The 24,818-nt window shown below is 39.2% G+C and overlaps 1 protein-coding gene across 4 annotated transcripts in view; it reads right to left on the bottom strand.

The window, feature by feature from the left end:
* Slc44a1 (solute carrier family 44 member 1) overlaps positions 1-24,818 on the bottom strand; it is a 193,842-nt gene that overhangs the window by 86,583 nt on the left and 82,441 nt on the right. For all 4 annotated transcript variants that reach the window (XM_052176497.1, XM_052176499.1, XM_052176498.1 and 1 more), the window contains 5 exons: positions 14,783-14,876; positions 7,084-7,253; positions 5,066-5,155; positions 2,045-2,184; positions 958-1,144 (listed from right to left, as the gene is read on the bottom strand). In XM_052176497.1, the coding sequence (XP_052032457.1) occupies positions 958-1,144; positions 2,045-2,184; positions 5,066-5,155; positions 7,084-7,253; positions 14,783-14,876 (681 nt within the window). The remainder of the gene's footprint in view (positions 1-957; positions 1,145-2,044; positions 2,185-5,065; positions 5,156-7,083; positions 7,254-14,782; positions 14,877-24,818) is intronic.

Raw genomic sequence — 24,818 nt, 5'->3', positions numbered from 1 at the left:
AAATGTCAGGGAAGCGAAGAAGCATCACATAAAGTGGAAACCAAGGCACTGGGCTACCGAGAACAGCAGGATTTCCTGCGACACATGCCACCCCTGCGGCCCAGGCACGAATATGCCGGCTCTTAGTGCTGTGTCATTAAGAGATGCAATCGTTATAAATTTAAAATTAAACATGACACAATTACACATTTTGTTCTCTTCTAAGGCACTGCCAAAGGTGTTTAGTCTATTTAAATACAGTTCTAATTCCATTATCAGTTATTTGGGCCTGAATGTTCAAACACTTCAGTGTTTTGTTTCCCTCCCCACCCCCACTTCTCTCTCTCCAGGGTTTTATTTATCCAGTAATTATAGATCTAAACTATTCTCTAAGCATAGAAATAAATCTCCTATTCCTTTACTGAGTGTGAGCTGACTAGACAGAGAGACTTCACACAAGGCCACTATCATTACCCTCACCTCTCATAGTCAACACTGTGTCTTAACATTTGGTCCTGAGTCCCATTATCTGGAACTCAAGAGTAGTCCAGGATGACTCTGGACTGGGAAGCAAGGCACAGTGGCTATGGATTTATTAATTCATTTTAAAATGGATCCAAATACCTGAAAATTCACTTCAAATCCAGGACCCCCTCAAAATTGAGAAGTTTTAGGGCTCAACTGGTCTAGATCCAAATTGCTAAGATCTGCTAAAAGTCATCAAGTGAGAATGAGTTATTGATAGCCACTCTTGTTAAGAGTTGATGGCTATCGGATCTTTGTCAACAAATGTATGAATAATCTCTGGTGTATGTGTGTGTGTGTGTGTGGGTGGTATGTACTAAAGATCAACAGGCCCTAACTCATGTAGGCAAGCATTCTATACTCAGCTACACCCCCAACCTTCTCGTATAACTTAAAATATGCAGGTGCAAATTAGATTCATAAACAGGAGGAAGAAACCACATTTCCTCTTACCAGTAGTGCCAAGGAAGAGAAGTGTCATTATCCAGTAGGCCCAAAATAAGACGAGAGCAAAAAACGTCCAGAAGGGCTGGAAGACTAACAGAGGCAAGTGTATGAAGACCTTGCCAGCCACGTGGAACAAGGCGATGGTGAGAGCCACCCGCTTGCGCATAACCAGCATGATCAGGAAGAGAATGACCTGAGGAGGGAGGAAAGGAGAGCATGGGCTCTAAGCAGTGGTGCGTGCCTCTAAGGTAACTTCCTCAGTCTATAAGGCCTTCCTTCCCTTTCCCCCGCGGATTACCAGTCAGGATGTATTGTCAGTCAACACTGGGCTCTTCGTGTGCACAGACATGTCTATCATCACCCTGAGCAATGGTGGGGGAGCTCTAAGCCACCACCTCAAAGCAAGGGAAGCAGTACTTTGTATTTCACCTCCTTTGCTGACTGAAACTCCTTAGGTGGGACTCGTGGCAGAATGACCATTTGCTACTCACAATCTCCATCCCCTTCCTCTAGAAGCTGGCATAAGAACTCTAGTCAAAGACGCATGATTAATGAACATCGTTGGAGCCAAGAGTCTTAGCGCCATCACTGTCATTATTAGTCTTACGGATGCTCAAGAAAAGAAACTTGAGATCACCCCTCATTTAACTACAGGCTAGTCGGTAAGACTTTCAATGCAAAACACCTGCCCAAGTAGAGTGCATCTCACTTATATTTTCAATACCACATATACTGTTAAAAGGTAAGTCTTCAATAAAAGCGAAAACAATGAATAAACAAGAGGAACGACATTTTATTTCTTAATATATTATTCAGCAACATGGAGAATTGTTCCTTTAAAATGTAACTAGATTATGACAATGAGAAATGTGTTATTAGCAAATGACAATAACATCCCAAGTGAAAATTATCTCAAAAAGCACACGGGGCAGAATGAACTATTGCATCAAAGAACACTCATTCATCAGAGCAGCATCTACCAGCCTTTGAACTGGAGGCCGCTATGGGGAAGCAGTACCCAGGCCAGAGTGGCAGTCCGTTCCACTTAGGATCACATGCACAAACACTGAGATCTCTGCTTGCCCCCACTCACAGTGAACACTGTAGCAGAAATGGCATAGATGAGGAGCGCCCGCAGATTGTCTTCAGCTATCTGAAGCTGTTCAGGAATAACTGTTTCTTTGGGGGACCTTCTTTGCTTTGCATATAGCCACCACAGTACACCAGTGCCACCTGGAGACACATAACAATTGGTTTTGCAAATATCAGTACAAGTAAATATGTGACATATATTCTTAACTTTCTGGACCTACACTTTTTATCACCGTTTGGGACACAGTGACAATCCACTTAACTAGAAAGCATTTGGTTACAACTCTTTGGTATCATAAGAAGGTAGGTAGCTTTCATATTAAGTATCTACAAATTAGATGTTCTATTCATCATTGACTATGAAGTTGAGGTCAGAGCTAGTTACAACAGACACCTCCAAGAGAAACTGGTAACAATAAGGCCTTCTAGTGCTGACAGCCATGCAATTGATTAAATATTTGAACAGAGATTAAATAAATGAATAGACAAAGGTGGGAACACAAGTAGGAAACCTCTGAATGCACTGGGCTCTGGGGATAAAGAACTTTTATCTCTAATACTGGCTCAGACATAAAAAGACTGAAGAATAAAGCAAGCCTACCTCCATACATATCTGGCTTTCCCCCTAATGAGTTTACTCAGCACCTATCCACCAGGACAGGGTCATAAACAGATCCTCACCCTCTCTGCTCACTGGGCTTGTCCAGCAATGAGGAAATGGAAACTAACAGAAGCAACTCACGAGAGAATGTGAAATCTAAGGGGAAAATCTAGACAGGACAGTACTAGCCTGAAGGCGATAAGCAGGGCCTCACTGAGATGACATGTCTGAGCAGGACAATAACATCTGGGAAAGGGCAACTTCTGAAACTACCTAAGGGAAAAGCATTCCAGAGAGAGGTCTAGGAGGCTGAGGCAAGACCATGACTACTAGGAGAGTTCCTTCTCAAATCCTAAAGACCACGGACTCATCCTAAAGCGAGTCGTCAAGAAAGACATGCTAGGCGGTATGGTGGGGGGATACCTGAATGGACCTAGTAAGGGAGTTATTGGCTACAATAAGGAAGGGCCATTCAAAGCAGAGTTGGGGGAGAGTAATATTAGTAATGTCTGGGAGATAAAAATTTGACTTTAGATCTGCACTTATCAACCCGACCTCCATCTATAAGTTTTATCTATCATGTTTGTAGGTGAATAGTAAACTGTGGATTTTTCTTCTAATGAAAACTTGTGGAAACCAAAACAACTAAAAGTATATAAACATATTTCTTACCCTTTCAAGTCCAAAGGTACCAGAAAGCTGCTTGGAAAACTGTCTAACATATCAGAAATTGAACACAATTCCATTCCCTACAAACGGGAATAGCCAGTTCAGAGAGGAGCTCAGGCTGTAGGCGGGCGGAGTGAGAACACCAGCTTACACTCACAGTAGGCGCTGTGCAGGAAACTTCTGAATCTGCGCCAACCCCTGGGCTGATCCCTCTACCATTGTGACCCAGTTTATCCAGTATGACTAGGAAATGGTTGTTATTAATTTCACAAATTAGGAAAGTAAAATTAGGGAAGTTAAGTAACAGGAAATACCATGTGCAGTAAGTGGTAAATTTAGGTTTATTATTAAACCTACATATCTGAACATGAGTCAGACTCCAAGGCAAGCGGGCAAAAGGGAAACACAGGAGGAAGGACAGATAGAACGGAACCCTGTATCAAATTTCAGGCCTTCCCTGTCATTGCCAGACATGGACTGACAGTGGGAAAATTAACACCAAGAGGAAGTAGAGTCAGCCTGACCAACTCATCCCAATGTAACGGAGAACAGCAAGACTGTTCAGAAGACTATAACATATCATGGAATAAGCAATGTCCTTAAGAAGAAAACAACCCACTGGATCAGGAACAATGACCCAATATAGAAACAAAACCAGCTCTTCCGAGGTGGGAAAGAGCCATTCCCAAAAGACGACAGGCGAGGATAGGAAGCAGACTCATATTTTAAAACCTTTATCGTATTGGGCTGCAGGAAACCACATGAAAACCTCTAAGGGATGAATCAGGCATAGAAACAAAATGCAACATGGTCATTCTGAGGGTTCTGGGAGAAAGCATGGGTAGGAAGGAACATACGTGCCTAAACATGATTCTACCCAGGGAAACCAAAATGTGCATGTAAAGGTAAAGACAATATTTGATAATCAAGAACTGAGAAAATATAGAATCTATTAAGTCCCTCATGAATAAATCATTTGAATTCAGTCAATACAAAGGTGAACCAAATTACAAATTCAGAAAGGATTATAGACACAGGATCCAAAAGATTAGTCCAAGAAACCTAACCTCAAATGTAAATGTAAGCCCGAGGCCTTTCAAGACAAGGCTAAATAAATTCTTAAGGCACAGTATGTAAAAAATAATACTTTAACTGTAATAATAACTTGAATATAAAAGCTCTGGTTATTTGATGAGGCTCAGAAGCATGAGTGAACAGAAGGGAGTGTGTAACGCAGGAAGGCAGGAAAATGCTAACTCTGAGAAGGCAAGGGGACAGCACATATCATCTCTGCCTTTAACAATCACAGGCTTGAGCAGTGCCTTACAAATAAACACAGGCTACCGACTACAGAAGTAGAAATAGCTTGGATACAACGAAGCCTGTCAGAAAATAGCCTATGCAGAAACACTAGAGAGGAGGCAATAAGAAAGCAGGTGGGAACAGCAGAAGGACCAGCACTAGTAAGATTATAGACATAAGTGGAGAGACAGGCAGCGGAGCTCAAAATGTTAACTAAATGTTGCGTGCTCATATGCATGCACAGAGAAAAGGGTATGTGCTTCGAGTGCTAACCAGAGTGAAATGAGGGAATGAGACTGTAATTAGGATACTCCCAAGGCAAAAATAAACACTCATTCTGAAGAAGAAATAGCATGGGAAGATAAAAATTTCATTTTCTTCCTTTTATTTCAGTTTCTACCATGAAATTAATTAGGTACCATGAAAACAAAGAAGAAGGAAATCGCTTACCAAGTGAGCCCAGTATGACCAGAATTGTTAGGATCCACACTAGCACTCTTGATATATACCTGATAATCACCATCAGAATCATGGACAGAACTGCAGGGAAAACAGAGAACACAATATCATTGAAAACCACGAGAGGATACAAAGAGAAAGACTTACGACTGTTGCTTTTTCCTACAGGAATAATTTGATGCTATTGGCTTAGTTCATGACCACAATTTTGAAAAGGAATGGGCTACTTTTGAAATTATGATTCACACACTTAAATAGCATCTCTGAAAACCAAAGGTCCTAACGGTGTGGGTTCTAAACTACAGAGAAGAATACATGCTAATGCAAATGCTGGCTGCACAACAGCCAAGGCCACTGTGCAGTCATCATTAGGGAGACGTCGGACATGCAAACAGACATCAGCACAAGAGGAGTAGGGCATGGCATGTCATGTTGGTGACCAAAACAAAAACACACACACACACACAAAAACTATAGCATGTAGCTGCAGATCAGTTACTGCCCTGAGTAGCCTGTACTGCCTCAGGTCAAACTTCTCCAATTCAACAAACTAGATGGTGTTTAAACATTGTCTAGAATTTTACATTTAACTCTACAACTCAGAGAGGGTATGAGCCTCCTCTACAATATAATATCCTTAAACTGCTAAAGCCAAATCCCCACTAACCTCATTTCTAAACTCACTGCAAAGCTTTTCCTCAGAAATGAGCAAAGATTAGGCTGAGTTACTTAGCCAACTCTCTTACCTACCCCAAACTAAATGCCGATGTGCCAAAATTGTAATTAAAATGCTTGAAAAGGGGGACACTTAACCATTGTGTGAGAAATATAGTTCTGAGTAATACTTTATAAACATTTAATGACCTAAAAGCCCATTCCACAAAGAAAGGAGCAAAGGTATTCTGAATTTATATTCTTTTCTTATGCCTCAAGAGAGAAATATTTTAATAAAATATTTTAATAAAAGTAGAAGTCCAATGAATTCACATTATTATTCTTAAAGTTTGCTTTTTTTTTTTGGTTAAACAATCAACTATTTCAGAAAACCAAGTGATTTTATATAAAATTTCCACATTTCTTTGGGCCATTTGCAAAGTTAAATAAATGATTAGGTCCGTGTGTAGGAATTTTAAAGTACTACTTTAACAGTAAATGTACAGGAATGAGAAAACAGATGTGAGTCTTTCAAATATCACAGAATTATTATTTCATGTGGATAGCATTACTTTGAGTCAAATAGCACTATGTAAAAAGAAAACACTGTAAAATGATAAGGTGGAGATACAGCTTATATCTTCCCAATGAATATAACTGCTATTAAACATACATAAATACTAATTTTACTTACACAATGAAATAGCTGTTTGGTTCCTACTAGCTTATATCTCCCAAGTAAGAAGTCTTATAAACTCTGATATGTACTTCTATAGTTTTAGAATAATGTAGGGTTTTTTTATTTTTAAAATAAAATTAATTTTTAGAATCTAATTATTGACTAAATAATTAATTCTGTGGCTAACAAGTGAAGATTTCCTAGTTTTCCCAGCAAGGCAATAATACTATATACTATAGCAAAAATGTAAAATTACATAGTCAAAAGTAACCTATGCCCTTAGACTATATAAGATCCTTATATATTCTCTCTATACAGAATAGCCTCTGTTTTATGTATAAGTATACCTTTGGAATGATATCTAAAAACAAGAGGATTACTAAATCATTAGAGGAGCCTCCTGCTATTATTAAAGATAAGCAACCATGACTTAGTAACCAAGTGTGGGGAAACAAGTCTTTAATCAAAGAAAAAAAAAGAAGCAACAAGAGTTTCAGATATATGCCATACATTCTTTAATGTACATAATTATAAGTATATGTAATCTGAAACAGTTATTTTGGCCATGGGTAGTCAAACATTTTACATGTATCTCCAATCGTACGCATATTTTGGCTAAAGACAGAACAGCCTTCTGCAGTACTATGAAACAGCTAATAATGAGAAAAACAATTACCTAGTGATAACAAGCAAAGTCCCAATATAATTTCTTTGCTGGTCATTACTCCACTAATCAGCCTGTGTAAGACACTATTGTCACTGACAAAGGTGATCAGGGCCTCTGCAAACTTGGCATAGCAGGAAATGTTCACAGGAGCACAGCGATGGAAGAATGGAATAGGTGCACTGGTGACACAAGAAAAAAAAATCAGAAAAAAAATTACTCCTACGTAATATAAATGCCACATCAAACACAGAAATGAGGTGAGAATGGCTGCGGTCCACTCCACCCTGCGCATTCGTTATGGGAGCTAGGTGCTGTGCGCTATGAAGATGACCGCTGTGCGTACAGATGCCAGTCTTACCAGAAGTTTATCAGAGAGGGTGAGTGCGCATTCCAACAGAAGACATTACCCTCCCCTTCTGAAGAGAAATACACACATACATATATGCATGGAGAACTACCAGAAGCAAAAGCAGGCACGTGGGACCCTCGAACCTGCACATCTACCACAGGTAGATGGCGAAGCTTACAAGCATTGACTTTATTCGGTGGAACAGGAACTTTTGCCAAAAGCAACTTAAAAGTAAACATACACACATGCATTTATTTGAAACAGGCCACCATTAATAGAATGTTTCCTCTTTCAAATCATCACAGGAAACCTCATATTAATAAAGGGCACAAGCTTATACACCCTCATTAAAACAAAAGCATGCCAAGACATTGACAGACAACTTAAAACAGCCATTATCACTAATCTACAGAAAGGTTTATAACACAGAAATACATGGAGAAATTACATATAAGGTAGTGGTGCTATCTCTACTTAAAAGATTACACATAAATATTCTACTAAAAAGTGAAAGATCCATTTCTTGTCATGGGGTTCTGGACCATTCTCCTTCCCTTTTCAGTGTTTGGTAACGACCCCAGGGAGGACCTCAGGCACGCTAGACAACTGCTCTACTACTCAACTCTACTCCAGCAAATTTCTTGACTTTTTATATGGTATATAAATGATATATATGATATACATATATCATATACATGACATGTGTCTAGAAAAAAAAGAAAACTGATTTAATCATTTAATCCAAGCTCCCATGTACTACAGCTGTGACTTGTGAGAGAACTTAGGTATGTATGAGGTATGACTTGAATCTATCTGGCTTGTAATACCAAGGATCTGCTTCAACTTCAGAGAGTATACACATATATACATGTCTAACCTTTAGCAACACTGTGACCCAGAGGACACTAGCTTTGAGGAGAGCTCATACATATAAATACATATGTATAAATATACGTGTATAAACTAAGTTAAAATTTGCCCATCCTAACACAAACCTAACATGATTAGACAAACATGATTAGAGTTGATTGTGTGACAAGTGGCAGGTCTAATACACTAGACCGGACTGGAGACATGCTTTTGTGTCCTTAATCTTAAATATTAGTCTAACTAGTGGGTAAAATTAGATGGTTGCACATCAAACTTAAAGGCTTTTAATCTCAGAAAAATAATAACTGACCTGAAGCAAAATACAATCTTTGTTTCCTTCCTCAAAAAAAAAATTCTTTTTGAAATCAGAACAGTAAACTATGTATGTGTTAAATGTTGTTAAATGAACACTAGTGGTAATAAGCAACACTACTAGACTTTACAAAAACAAAGTAATTTTAAAGATGAAGCCTTACCTTAGGTATATTTCAGTAAAATGTATCAAAAAATTATATAACAATATAACATGAATATTAATTTTTAACAACCTACTATCTGTGTACCTGTATGTGTATACTTCCAAAATGGCTTTAAATGAGCTCCCTAGGATTAATGCCAAATTCCTAACACCTTATTTTAAATTGTAGGAGGTTAGAACATTCTGAGCAATTATTTCTTGAACAGCATTATGTCATTAAAAATGAGAAAAGGTATCATATTACATAATACTTTTAAGTGAAATAGATGTAGTTAGAAACACTACAAGAATTAAAATGGATTAGCTATAAATCTCTAAGAACAGAGGCTGATGTGGGGCAAAAGTTATTAAACTGATACTGTTATAACTGTCAGGTTATTTTTTTCCCTAATGTTGTCTAGAGAGAGATGCCTTTTCTGTCAAGTCAGTACCTCTGTTAAGCCATACACACACACACACACACACACACACACACACACACACACACACACACACACACACGGCTGGCTCTGCATCTTTAATGGCCAAACGTTCTTTGGTCTATAGTCACCTGCATTTCTACCTTCTTTGTATGTTAGCCTGTCATCTCTGACTTAGCTCTGGCTGAACTCAGTTGCCCACACTGTTAACCTGAAAGGGACCCACCTTAAGTCCTTTTTCATTAGCCCTGCACACTCTTTTCCTGTTTCCTATCAGATATCCACTAAAGTCCTAATTCTCCTAACACTGCACAGTTGCAAGCCATTGTCTTCCCTGTAATTGTCATTGTCTTGTCTGTAATTGCCATTGTCTTCCCTGTAATTGTCATTACAGGTTTTGTCCTGTCTCTTCAGGGCACCAGCAGCACCACAGTCACCCAAGAGCCAGCCCCTAAGACAGTGATTCCAGTTCTCAGAACCAGCACAGCCAGTGTGGGCAGTGTTTCCTTCCTTATGAATTCAGAAGGAAGAGAGCAGCCTGAAAGGGGAAGGACTGTGATCTAAAATCCTAATCCTTCCTATCTACTTAGGAAGAAATGCTAAGGCAGGCTGCTCGGAACTATCACTTGGTCAACTCCTTTATAAATACCCTTCAAAGAATTGGGGTGAAACAACAGTATCATTTTACCTTATAATTTACTGTATATTAGTTAGAAAATACTCGTTAGCTCTAAATTTTGAAGTAAAAAAAAAAAAAAAAAAAAACCAAAAACTGGTTAATTGCATTGTCTATAGTCAAAATGATCAAAATCTGCTCTGAACTAAGACAAATAAAAGACAAATAAGAAAGAATTTATGGATCCGTTATTCAAAAATAAAATTAAACAGGTAGCTGTAATGTGAAAAGCACTGGCCTCCATATCTGCCTGCCTGTTTTGCTTCCCTTCCCTTCCTCCCTCCCTCCTTCCTTCCTTTCTTCATTCTTTTCCCCTCTCCTTCCTACTGAACCCAGGGCCATATGCTATGGATTCTGCCACTTAACTATATTCTTAGCCCCTTGAATTTTCCTGCTGCTGTGGTTTAGTTCTGACAGATGGTCTAACTCTGTAGACTCGGCTACCCTCAAACTCACAGCAGTCCTCTAGTCTCAACTCCCCAGTGGTGAAATTATAGGTTAGTTATAAGCCACCTAATTCAGTTTTGCATTTTTTCCTTTCCTTTCCTTTCCTTTTTTTGTTTTCTTTTTGTTTTTGTTTTCGTTTTTTGAGAGGGTTTTTCTGCGCAGCTCTGGCTGTCCTAGAGCTTACTCTGTAGACCACATTGGTCTCGAATTCAGCAGTCCACTGCCTCTGTTCCCAAGTGCTGGGATTAAAGGCGTGCATCACTACTGCCGACTTTTATAATTTATTTTATTTTAAAGCTTAATTTATTTAAAATTTTTAGCAATTAAATTTATTCTTTGAAAAGTTTGTAGGTGGACAAAATGCATTCAATCAGTTTATTCTCACAGAATTCTTTTGAGTAATTCTTACATCGAAATGCTTATGTTTTATTTTACATGCTTAAGTCTTATTTAACATAATGAATTATCTCATTTCACATCCCCTGAGAAAACACTTCTGAGATCCTGGTATATGAGATCATGTCTGTACTATTGTCTAGCCTATATAATATAGTCATTACTTAATGAAAAGGGCCCACATAAAGAATTCTCTTTATAGTAAGTTTCTCTCTCTTTCAAGGTCACAGACTAACACATCTTTAAGAAATCAGTGTGTGTCCTGTAAGGCCTGGCGTTTCACATTACTGAAATATCAGCCAACAAGAATAAAATGTATGTGTAATAGTCTTTTAAAGATACTTTTAAAAGTGAGCCACTCACAGATAAAGTGTGAACCACCCAGGCAAGCCTACTGCTTGCCTCCCTCTTGAATCCTGACTACCACAGTGAAGGAGGTCCCAGTGCATGATAACCTGGCCATGTGCCTTCATGCACGGAGGCAGAGATGAACAACTCAACTGCTATCTAAAACATATTATCAGAACCCCAAGCTAAAACTAAACAACCACACATTATTTCTAGCTTGAGGTTTTGAGGAAAAAAAACAATAAAGTATTCTAGAGAGATCTCTGTAGTGTATAAAAAGCAGAAAATAAATCACGAAGAATCTAGCAGTTATATAAAGAACTCTGTATATTTCATCTCCTCTCTCCTTTTGTTTTTATATACTTTAGAAAGAGCAACAACTGCCGCAGAGATCCTTTAAGATCTAAGCCCAAAGTCTGACTCACAGTAATTACTGAGTGGCCTTGGGTAACTGACTTTCTCTCATCTCCCACTTCCTTCACCTACAAATCAGGGGCAAAATCTGCACAGGTTTTATGAGAGTTCAGTGATAGAATACATATGAGAAACAGGATGCTGGTCAGACACGGGAAGTGATTTGTAAATCAATTCATCCATCAATCTTCCACTTGAAAATAAGAATAGGAATACTATTTCTCAGTTATTCATTTCTCACCTCAGTATTATGTTATTAACTGACTGGCACCCAGCAACCATTCTGGTATCAAGAGGAACCTAAGTAAGCGAACAGACCAAGAGTCTGTTCTGTCCCTGTAGTATCCCTCCCTGTTGGTGATACCATTGCAAGCATTCAGGGTGGCGATTCCCCACATTGCTACTCCACTTGGCATTTCATCCTGCAGAGGTATGAATTTGGGTAAACTGTTGCCTTTTCTAGCCATTTTCTTTTAAAACCCCAAAGCTCACAGGCCATCTGACTTTTAATGCATATTAGCATTTTACTGCAAAGCAGTCTGCAGCTGATTTTGCTAAGTTTGATACTGTCGCCATCAGCTATATGCCTCTGGGCACCCAGGAAGGTCTGGGCAAATAGATGGGCTCTAGAAGTAGAGAGGGAGAATACTTCTCAAGCTGGGTGCCAAGAACAAAGATGGATATTTAACATCTGTTATCTTAAGCTGTGAAACAATTTTGTGAATGTGAATTGTGGTGGTTTGAATAACTTGAATCCTTGGACCACAGGGATTGGTACTATTAGAAGGTATGACCTTACTGGAGTAGGTGTGGCCTTGTTGAAGGAAGTATGACACTGTGGAGGCGGACTTTGAGGTCTTATATAGTCTCAAGCTACACCCTGTGTAGACGGTCTCCATCTGCTCCCTGCTGACCAAGCTGTAGAGCTCTCAGCTCCTTCTCCAGCACCCTGTCTCCTGCACACTGCAATGCTGTCTGCCATAACAATAGCGCACTGAACCTCTGAACCTGTGAGCCAGGCCTAATTAAATGCCTCCCTTTATAAGGGTTGCCTTGGTCATAGTGTCTTTTTAGAGCAATGGAAACCCTAACTTAAAAAATGCATATTCATATTTATTCCTAGAGAAACTTGATCTACAACAGCATAAGAGACTTATCCCAGCTGGTAAGTATAACAATGGGACAAGTCCTCCACAGACTATAAATTTTAGGTTTTTCTTACTGAGCATTACTGAAAACATTCCCTTTATTTTCATGTCCACAGACTTTAAATTTTGATTTTCAGTAGCAGCTTAATAAGACTGAAAGAGCTGGAAATCAATGTGACTGATGTGCCCTTTTCTATTTCCCAACAGAATATTTCAAATTCAAGTTTAGAAGTTATGACTTGTTTGAACCCAAGTCCCTGCTGCTTTGTCCCAGTAGGATGCTATGTTCCTGGGAGGAGGGGGACGAGGAGATGTAAAAGGAGGCTGGAAAGAAGTACCACATTCACATCAGAGCGCTCAGTCCAGTTCCAGGGAATCAGACATGGTCTTCTGACCTCTGCAGGAACCTACCACACCTACACGTGTATTTAGATGAGGGCTAGTAATTGTGATACACACTTTTAATTCCAGTCCTTGTAAGGCACAGGCAAGATAATCTTTCTAAGTTCCAAGCCAGTCAGAACTACATAGTGAGACTCTTGTCTAAATTTCAAAATGAATGGATGGATGGATGGATGGATGGATGGATGGATGGGTGGACAGACGGACGGACAGACGGACGGATGGACGGATGGAAGAGTAAATAACAAATGCTGGCCCATATGGACGGATCACAGGCTGTGGGATAGGGTTGTGATGAGCTACACCCACACCTACCGACAATTATGTTGGAGCAAAGCAACCTCATTCCATGCCTAGGGCTTTCTAGCTGTTTGGTTTTTTTGGTTTTTTTTTTTTTTAATAGTATGCATTAGCCTCGAAATATACATTTAAAACAAACTTAGGCAGTTGATTAGATATGCATATAAAATTCTTCTTCTTGTCTCCACTGAGCCGTATCTCCAAGACAGGGTTGACTGAGTTGCCTAGGCTGACCTCAAACTTGTTATTTACCTCAGGCCTTGAACTTGAGATCCTCCTGCTTCATCCTTTCAAGTATTTGGGAGTCTAGGCCTATACCACCAGGCCCGGCTCTGGCTTGTTTTTATCACTCTATTTTTCTACAGTGACTGGATCCAAAGCGCCTTTGCTTTGCGGCTGTGGCAGGCCTAGCTGTGGCAGGCCTAGCTGTCTTCACTTCTATGAGTGCAATCTCCTGAGCCGTGGGCTTAAAGCTGTAACTTTAAAATCCTTCTCAAGTTTTTTTCTAAAACCGTCCCTTTATGCCTACAGGTTTTAAATTCTGGTTTAAAAGAGCTAGAAATCAAATTTAAGTGATGTGTCTGTTTTGTACTTTGCCTATGAAAATTTAAAATTCAAGTTACTAAGGTACAGGTTATAGCCATCCGTAATCCTAAAGTCAACATGACCTGCTTTCACGTTCTGGAATCTCAAGATTTTCACTTAGTGGCTGCCTATAACATACTGACTTCTAGTCAGCTTCAGAGGTTTCCCATGTCACACTGCTAAAGATCAAATACTTCAAAGTGTGTGCATGTATAGATGTATGCACACATATACGTAGTTTTGAGAATATACTCTATAATACTTGAGTGTCTGTACCTTTAAGAATATATATACATCATGTTAATGTTTGCTTTACTTCTAAGTACTGGGAACCATTGCCAAAGAATACTTCTTGAGCTTTGGTCTAATTCATACAATCAGTATTTAATAATAAATATTTGCTAAATAAAATTTTGGATAAACCTTGGCAAATAGCCTAACACTGAGAATACACCTAAAGGCTATAATCTGGACAACATATGGGCAATTCACATACTTTTAAAATACAGAGTCACTAGGATCAACTTCAAGGCAACTATAGGGACAGGGGGATTTGGATCCAACTTTTTTGAGGATTGGACAATGATTCAGATTTTTATATACTTAAAAATTAGAAAATTAAAATAAAAACACCAGAGCCCCGAGGGAAATCTGAAATGTCTGAGAATAAGAGAAGTTGTCTGTGAGTGAATTTTAATAAAGATTTAAAAAACAAAAAACGAAGAGTTATTAAGTTAGTTATATTTCTAGAATATGATTATCCAGGATGCCCCAGAAACAGGCACCATCAAATGACAATTTCCTCAGAACAACATGGTGTAGGGTTTACCTATGAAAACGAAGGCTACAAGTTAACAACTTTACAATAAAATTTACCTGGCTGGTACTGGTAGTTTGGGGCAAAAGCCAGAGGACTTTGAAGTCAGAGTGTATTCAGAAGGCTTTATGTTGTAGCTACATAGTGCTGAGCCTGTGGAAAGAAGGGCACAGGTTAGTTGGTGGAACAGTCTGAATAAAGTCTCCAACTGTTTTCCCTAACTTTGTAATACTCATGTACATTTGCAGTCCTTATAGATTCTGTAAAAACCAGACCTAATGTATACTATGATTCATTTAAAACACTTTTCTCTGAAATGACCCACAATTTAATGTATTTTAGGCACAAATTTAAGTTACTAAAACCTTTATTGACTGTCATGTCAGATTCTCTACCAGATGACAGAGATATATACATCACTTACTCTAAGTTTATACAATGGGCATTAGGAAGCTCACAAACTAGGAGGTAAACAAGCTCAGAACACAGGCAGCTGGTAGAAGACCTAGGATTAGTAAGGCACCAGACTATTACTGCAAACCCTGCACTCTACTACATAACTGTCTCTGACTCATGTATTTTCCATGATCGAAAGCTGTATACTGCACGCAGCATTGCACGAAGGTGGGATATCACATTTTCTTATTTAAAAGGCAGGAATCATTCTCAACTATTACATCACTGAACAAATTCATAAACTAGCAAGTGATCTCCAATTTCCAGACAGCTTATAACAGTTCAAATTCAACTTTTGATTGGCTATAGAAAGGATTTTCTGATCATATGACTAATACTTATCTAAATAACACTGAAAAGTCAGAATGACACGCTCTGCTGAAGTTAGCATGTACTATTTTATTGAGCTGCATGTTTTCTGATAGTGACTTCCATGCAGGAAGGTTTACTGTACTCCAACAACAGATGCTTGTGTGTAAGCAGCAGACTGGTGTTGCTTTGGTTTTACAGAGTACCTACCACGTTATACACATAAACCATCCAACTGAAATTCCTACCAGATTTCTAAGTCAGCAAAATACTCCATTATTAATATAAACAGAGAAACTGTTGTTGGTAATAATAAACAATACTGAGCTCTGATATTGTACCACTCAAAACAGGTTCTAAATACACTGTGAGGTCAGAGAGGCCAACTTCAACACTTGATCATATCTCAGGGAAATGGAGAGGAACAAAATTGGGAGAAAGTTTATTTAACTTTTATCTTGTTTGATCAATCAAAGGGGTTTTTGGAAATTTCTGAAAAACAACAAATCAGAAGCAATGTCTGAAACCAGCAAACTACCTAGTAAGTGTTTAAAACAGGATGGTAGCAATAACATATTCACGAAACATAAATAGTATTTCACACAAAGATAATGCAAAATCGTTGTTAAAGAAATGTTAGTCATGCAGCGCTTGCTATTCTCCCAAGGGTTCTCCATGTTTGGTAGAGTTACTAGGGAGGTAAGCTTTTAAAACGACTTTTAGCTAGTCTTCAATAATTTTTTTTATTTATTTTCTATATTCTTTGTTTACATTCTAAAAGCCTTCCCCTTTCCCAGTTCCCCCGCCCATATGTCCCACAAGTCCTCTTCTCTCCATCCATTCTCCTGTCTTTCCCCCTCCCTTTTCTCTGTCCTGGTACTCCCCTACAATGCTGGATCAAGCCTTTCCAAGATTAGGGCCCTCTTCTTCCTTCTTCATGGGAATCATTTGATATGCTAATTGTATCTTCAGTATTCAGAGCTTCAGGGCAAGCCTATACTCAACACAACTGGAGAATCTAGAGGAAATGGACAATTTCCTAGACAGATACCAAATACCAAAATTAAATCAGGATCAAATAGATCATCTAAACAGGCCCATAACCCCTAAAGAAATAAAAGGGGTCATAGATAGTCTCCCAACCAAAAAAAGCACGGGACCAGATGGCTTCAGTGCAGAATTCTATCAGACCTTCAAAGAAGACCTAACACCAATACTTTTCAAACTGTTCCACAAAAACAGAAACAGAAGGAACACTACCCAACTCGTTCTATGAAGCCACAATTTCACTAATACCAAAACCACACAAAGATCCAACAAAGAAAGAGAACTTCAGGCCAATTTCCCTTATGAATATCAATGCAAAAATACTCAATAAAATTCTGGCCAACTGAATCCAAGAACACATCAAAACGATCATCCACCATGATCAAGTAGGCTTTATCCCAGGGATGCAGGGTTGGTTCAATATAAGGAAATCCATCAATGCTATCCACTACATAAACAAACTCAAAGAAAAAAAACCACATGGTCATTTCATTGGATGTGAAAAAGCATTTGACAAAATTCAGCATCCTTTCATGCCTAAAGTCTTGGAAAGAACAGGAATTCAAGACCCATACCTAAACATAGTAAAAGCAATATACAGCAAACCGGTAGCCAACATCAAACTAAATGGAGAGAAACTGGAAGCAACCCCACTAAAATCAGGGACGAGACAAGGCTGTCCTCTCTCTCCATATCTTTTCAATATAGTACTTGAAGTTCTAGCTAGAGCAATTAGACAACATAAGGATGTCAAAGGGATACAAATTGGAAAGGAAGAAGTCAAATTATCACTATTTGCAGATGACATGATAGCATACGTAAGTGACCCAAAACACTCCACCAGAGAACTCCTCCAATAATTTTTTTAAAAAACTTTAAGCACATAAACTAATGCTATGTTGGGTGGTTAAAATGTTTATAGCTCTAGGTTTGATCCTGAATACTAAAGGAGGAAAAAGGGAAAAAAAATTAAGTATGTAACTCCCTGGAAAGTAACCCTAACCCTAACCTTAACCCTAGCCCTAACCATCATGTCTTAAGACAATGCCACCAAGCTTTGTATTCATAGCAGCTTTGGAAGAAACCTGACACCAACCAAATATTTTAGATTAGTCCTAAAAATAGCAAGTTCTATTGAAAAATATTAATTTTTCAAAAAAGTAAAAAGCAACTATGCCAACAAGAGCAGAGTGCCCAATGTGACTGCAGCCCTCTTGAGCTAAACTCCGCATGTCTTTCTAAGACCAAGATGGAGTCAATGTGCAAAACTGAAAGGCGCTAACTCAAGTAGTTAGTGTTATGCCCCTGCCCATTAAACACACTGCTTCAACTGAATTCAGTGAACACAGTCCCCACCCCTCCCAGCCTTCCCTTCCTCAGAGAAGGAAGTCACCAGGTGCAATGAGGCTCAATTTTATAAATACTTTCCCAGAATAATGCACAGTGAAAAGATAATAGCTTTATCTCCAATGGTCTTCTGGGACTTAGGCCAGTTCTAAGTAGATCCTGTATTAAACAGACTGAAGGGAAAAAGACCTTCGTAATACGTTAGTGGCAACAATCAATCGTAAGGAACTTTCCACTGCTGCCTGCTCAGAGTTGATGGCTGAAGGAGGCTCAATCAAGCCATGGAAAAAACCCTAGCAAGGCAAACATTTCACAGCTGTCATATTTCCACGTTATTCATGAATGCGTTTTCAGTGGTCATTTTAAAAGCAGCACCCGATACTTGCTTTCTTTACGGCAATATTATAAACAATGCCTACCACAAGAGGTTTGCACCCAAGGAGTTAGACATACAGGGCTGTTTAAATGCAAAAGCAGGTTAAAAAAAAAAAAACACCCAAACTTGAATAATGAAAAGTCCAAAACTAAAACCAAAGCTAATGTAAAGCACATCAGAGACAATCCATGCAGCCCAGGCATCACTGTTCAAAAGCCATCAAAATGAACAGTCTGAGAAGGCCAACTTGGGTGTGCAAACATTTATCACGCATGGTGAATGCTTGCTCTCACCCCAGAATGGCTAACTTCTATGACATTTCAAATGTCTTAAAATATTCAATTATTTATTCTTTGGTTCAATTTTGGTCATAGCAACCCTACGAGGTCTTCTATTACTACATTCTAGAAGTTACAGATGAGAGAAAAGGAGGAGAGCGAGGGAAGGGAGAAAGAATAAAAGAATTGGTGAGCTGTTTACAAATACAATTCTCTGTTCTTACACGCCATCTGTGTTATTCATCACCATCATAACCAGAGAGATATTCTATCAGGGTCCGTCACCTACCCCTCCACATAACTTTCAACCCTTGCTGTTAAATGCATCTGCCCTCCTGCTCAAGCTGTCCTGTGCAGCCGAGGATCTGAGTAAGGTCTTGAACATCTGAGCAGAATTTCAAACAGCACCTCCTGTCACGTCTTCTCTGATTCACTCATTTAGCTTCATTGCAGAACAGGGCATCTTATTTGGTAATATTTTCAGTCTATCATTTCTTTGTTCAAAATATGGGCTTTTTGAAATTATAACCAGTTTTCTAGTGGATAGGTGAAACTGATCTTAGTGCATGTTCTTAGTCCATCAGATTATAAACAGTGTTCATTGCATTTCACCACACGTTATAAAACTAGGTCTTGGTCTTGATATCATGACATGTTGCAGCAGACATTGTTGTTATGAAGGGCTGTCCTATTCCATACAGGGGTTTACCAACACCCTTAGCTTCTCCCCACTGGACTCCAATAGCTTCCCCAAGCCATTATTGAAGCAACAATCAGAATATGTCCAAACACTGCCAACCATTGTCAGGCAGCACCATTATAGTGCGAGCAACCAAAACCTGAATTACTGGCAAAATAAAAATCACTTTTCCAGTTTCAATCTCTGGTAAGTCCTGAAATGTGTGGACATATTTATAATTCCCAAGAAGCATAGAAATTTGCCAGGTGGTACTACCTTGTCTACATGGTAGATGCTCAGGAAATGTTTGCTAAGTGAATGTTTTCTTAATTTGCTATTTTTATTTTATGTATAATGGTATTTTACCTGCATGTATGTCTGTATGGGGGTGTTGGATAGTTGTGAGCTGCTATGAGTTGAACTCTGAGTTTTCTGGAAGAGCAGCCAGTGCTCTTAACTACTGAGCTATCTCTCCAACCCCCCAAATACATCACCACATTTGTTTGTTTGTTTGTTTTGAGACAGGGGTTTCTCTGTATAGTGTTGGCTATCCTGGAACTCTCTCTATAGACCAGGTTGGTCTCAAACTCATAGAGATTCACCTTCCTCTGCCTCCCATCACTGGGATCAAAGACATGTGCCACCACCTCTCAGCTGCTAAGGCAAGTTTGAATATCCATATCCAAAACTTCTAGGTCTTGTGAGGACAAGAAGTCTGATCCTGACGGACTCCAAGTTTCTTCAACGTGGGACTTGCATACGTATCTTTGGTGTACACTTAATTTATAGTAATTTTGTGTATAAGGAATTAGTTAAGGTTTTATTATCAACTATAAACTTTCTTTCTAAAGAATCAAGCATCCTGGTCTCTGCTTCAAAGTAATTAAGTCATTTGCTAGAATGTGTTCATTTATATACATTATAGGGTCCAGCCTTCTGTATCACTATGTAAAAACAAAAGTCTACACTAATTGTATGCTTTAAGTTATTCTGTTACTGAATGAAGGGAAAGCATACTGATATAATATTGACTGTAAACTTAACAGCCAATGGCAATCAAAGGCTTATTGGTATTCACGAGCAGTGAATTTTATCTAAATGTCATATAATTTGCTAAAGTTTTAATAGCAAACAATGATCATTTTGAAAGCATCACTCTACACTGCTGTACTCAAAATGTGTCTGTGATCCAAACAGCAGGTCCTTAGTACAGCCTGTTATATGAACTATATTGTACATAAAAGAAGCATTTTAAAATTGTAGTACTTTATATACTATAAATGAGATGTAAACAAAGAAAAAAGGTATGCACCATCACCTCCCAGCTGCTAAGGGAAGTTTTAATATCCACACCCAAGACTTCTAGGTCTTGTGAGGACAAGAAGTGTGATCCTGATGGACTGCATGCTTCTTCAATGTGGGACTAGCATATCTATCTCTGGTGCATACTTGGTGTGAATGAATTAGTTTAAATTTTATTATCAACTATAAACTCTCTTTTATCTTTCTAAAGAATAAAGCCATAATTTGCTATTATGTTAGGTAAGACGTGTGTGTGTGTGTGTGTGTGTGTGTGTACACATGCATAATACATATATATGTATATATATGTATGATATATATCTTAAAGTAATGAGAATGATAATGTCGCATGTGAAATATTCCCAACAATCAAGGATACATGGTCCAGCTGTCAATTACAGAAAAGATGTTCATTTCTAGCCTGCTTTCTAGAACTGAGCTAGCAAAAGATGCGAAGGTGCATAGATACATCAGGCACAGCACAGGGCACTGAGTAGGGACTGACAGGAAAGGGTATGCTGAAGCAAAGCTCACAGTTTTAATCACTCACTAAGACCAGATGCTCAGACTGAACAATGGGGCTAGAGATGGCAGGCCAACCTGGTGCAGAGGGAGGGGGGAATCCCACAGCCTGCACTGGTACCCCCCTGTCACCTAGCACACTTTGCTTGGGTTCAGCCAAAAACCTCACAGAAAACCCAAGCTAACGTCAGAAGGACAATTCATCCCCATTATGATGTACATGTGCTTTCAAAAATTCTAATAAGGACGAAAGGAAACCCGTTCATCAGAAGCTAGAAGAGCGGGGGCAAGACAGAACTCATACACCCTGCTGAAATAAGAGCTCGGAAGGGCGCGCTCACCAGACAGGCTCAGCTTTCTCCACAGGGCACAAGGTTGGCAAAGAGAAGGAACAAGAGGGATTAGGAGAAGAAAGGGGATGGCTGATCACCTGGAGGGGACGCAGAAGAGAGATAAAGGAATGAAATGAATTATTTAGAGGTGAATTTCAAAAGAACAGATTTCACAGTACTTTTGATTAGACTGGAGCTAAACAATTTACCTGCTGGCAGCAACACGCATGGGTGCAGAGCTGAGGTTCAAGGATGTAGAGGATGAGAAGTTATTAAGTGGCAATAGAGACAGATAGGAAAATCTGCTCCATGCTCTCTGGGAAAACATTGTGGGTATCTACGGTGTGGGTGCACACACTGGGGCCTGAGATAAACACGGCACAATCCTGTCCCTGGGAAATTAGCACAGGACTGCCAGGACATGATAACAAACACAAAGGTTTAATATGGAATCCTTACTGGTTTTGGTAACTTCAATTTTTTAAAAAGCCATTTTTAAATTGTTTTCTTAGCTAGCATTATGTATTTGTGAGAGTCGTGTCACATACGAATTACGGGCCATAAGAAATTTACATTTACACATTTATTACCCAATTTACATTTCAGAGAGTATACTTGACAGGTATCTAGATGTTTCTGCCGACTTTTAAAGATCTCTGCAATACAGCAGTACCTCCTCCACACAACCATCTACTTCCAGACTTGTCTTCTAACCTCTCCATCCCAAAAGTAACTTACACATGATCTTTTTCTTTCAAGAAGATGTTTTAAAATTACAATAAAATGCACATACCGTGTAAATTAGAATGTTCTCTGTGGCTACACAGCCAGTGACGTTCAGTGTAATCACAGAGTTTACAACCAACTCCACCATCCACTCCTACAACTTCCTCTTGAAAACATGTAACCCTTTGCTCATCAAACAGTACCCCCCCCCATCCTATCCCTACCATCAACCAGTCTACTTCCCCCCTTGATGAACTTGCCTACGCTATGGGTTTCAAATATGTGGATTTTCCAAGTGTTTGTCCTGCGGAGGGCTTATTTCTCTTAGCGTGACACCCTTAGCCCGGCCATGAACAACTGTAGCCTATGACTGGATTTACTTTTTCCCTTCAAGCAAAAGAGTTTCTTCATATGCATATTATCACACCTCTTTCTTCATTTGTTTTTTGAGACATGAGACACCATGCTCAGCTTAAAATTTTTCTTGATCTGGTAACCCATCCGTGGACACTCCAGCTATTTCTGCCTCTTGACTGGTGGATAACATATGGACCGTGGTTATGCAACTATTTCTTCTGATCCTGTTTTCAGTTCTTTCAAATAGATAGGTAAAGGGGACACTGCTGATTTAAGAGCACCCCACGTTTCCACAGTAGCCACACTATACTGTACCCCCATCAGCAGGGCCAACAGCTGATTTCTCTATAAGTCCATCAATGATGTGGTCTTTTAAATGGTGGATCTTAAAGGCACGCACGCACGCATGCACGCACGCATGCACGTATGCATGCTCATAGCCAGTATATTTGAGAGGACATATTAAAAGGAAGTTCAAGACTAAACTATAAATCTGAGTGCCAGATAAGACATACAGCATTTCTGGGCCATAGAGTAGTGCTGACTGAAACCTGAGCACTGAGATAGCTGTGATGTGGTCTGATAGGAACCACAGACCAGATAGAAGACTTGCAAATATTTTCTTCTGTTTAAACTCTGCTGATTTTTATGCCTTCTTGCATAACAGTTTGAGATTTGGTCTTTTTTTTTTCTTTTTGAGAAGGTTTTGCGATGTAACCCATGCTACACTATGCCAATCCTCCTTCCTCAGCACCCCTAGGTGCTAAGATTACAGGCACACGTCACCAGGTCTGGTTGTGTAAAACACATCATACTATTCTACTTTCTTCTTTTGTTTCTTATGCTTCTGGTGCAATGTGGATCCATTCAAGAAAGTAATGTGAAATCCAATCCCAAGGCCTTTGCCTACTTTTGTTCTAACAGTTTTAACTAAGATCTTTCACGGGCTTTAATTATTCCCTCCTAGAGACTGGAAAAATTTTCACTTACACCTGCATCATCTCTTACAGAAAGCTCCTCTCTGAAAGTAATTTTGAGGTCCGTAAATGAGAGCTCAAAGGGCCATTACTTCCTAGAGATTGTCTACGGAAGCATAGACACCAACAAGAGTATAAATTACAATAGACCAAAGAGGGGGTACTAAGGCAAGACAGGAGAGAGGACTACTTTGGTGATGATGGTACCAATGAATTACAACTTGTCAGCTCCAGTTTTGTGTTACCAATCTGAAGGACAATGTAGGCTCTTTAGAGAAATCCAGGAATTCCAATTCAGGGATCACTATTACAGCAGGTATGGCTATGTATACCCAAAGTTTCCTCTCTTGGAATTTTAATGATGTTTTTATGCTTTCCAACTAAAGTTACTGCTGTCCCCATCCTCTACCGTGCGTTTGTTCTTACTATTACTGTTACATATTATGAATCAGGAGCTCACCATGTAGCCCACCGTGCCATGGAATTCACCATCCTCACCCCTTACCTCTCAAGGCTTGGGAATATAGGCATACATCAAGCCCAGATTCTTTTATCATTCTTTATACCAACCAGCTCCTAAGCCCAAGGGTGCTTGCTATTTGCTAAAATATTTATTGATTAATACTTCTGGGATGCAAAGCTACCAACTCCACTGTCAGCGTCTTCTTAAGGTAGATAGGAATAAACCACACTCACGATCACTTTTACTTAAAAGGATATTGGCCTAGAAATGAAACACACCAGAGAAAGACACAAGGCATGTCTCTTCAATAAATTACACGAGGTGGTCACACAGAGGGCCTTTACTTGGTACTCCTGGAGTACCTGGTACCTCAGGTTCAAGGCACCAAAACTCACATCCAGTATGTTTGAGAGGACACATTGGAAGACAGTTTAAGATTAGACCATAGCTCCAAGTGTCATATAAAATATACAGACTTCTTAATCTTTTACCACTGATGAGTTCTGAACAGTACTGACTGAAAACCCTGAGCACTGATAGTAACTGTTCATAGCAGCTGTATCTAAGGAACTGATGGGGAGACTGGATGTGGAGAGACTCTAACATTCCACTGAGAGAAGGATAATGGAGTGGGTGGCTGCTAACACCAACTGTCAGCAGCATTTTACCAGCTAAAGTTTAAAATATTTTTCTTATTGATTTGTCACAAAAATCCAAATGAGGTAGGTACAGCATGGTCCTATATGACAGCCATGGGGCTTGCAGAGGCCAAACGACATATTAAGTCTCAAGGCTACGAAGTTGAAGAATCAACAGTTGAATCCAAATCATTTACCTGAGAGCCTGTACTTTTACCCAGTGAACTACATCACCTATACCTGTCTAAGGAACCCAGGTACATGCGTCTAAGGAACAGTACTCTAT

This window comes from Apodemus sylvaticus, chromosome 3 (assembly GCF_947179515.1).
Source record: "Apodemus sylvaticus chromosome 3, mApoSyl1.1, whole genome shotgun sequence".
NCBI classification, from domain to species: domain Eukaryota; kingdom Metazoa; phylum Chordata; class Mammalia; order Rodentia; family Muridae; genus Apodemus; species Apodemus sylvaticus.
The sequence above is the reverse complement of the archived record's forward strand: the minus strand, read 5'-3'. Positions and strand labels throughout refer to the sequence as shown.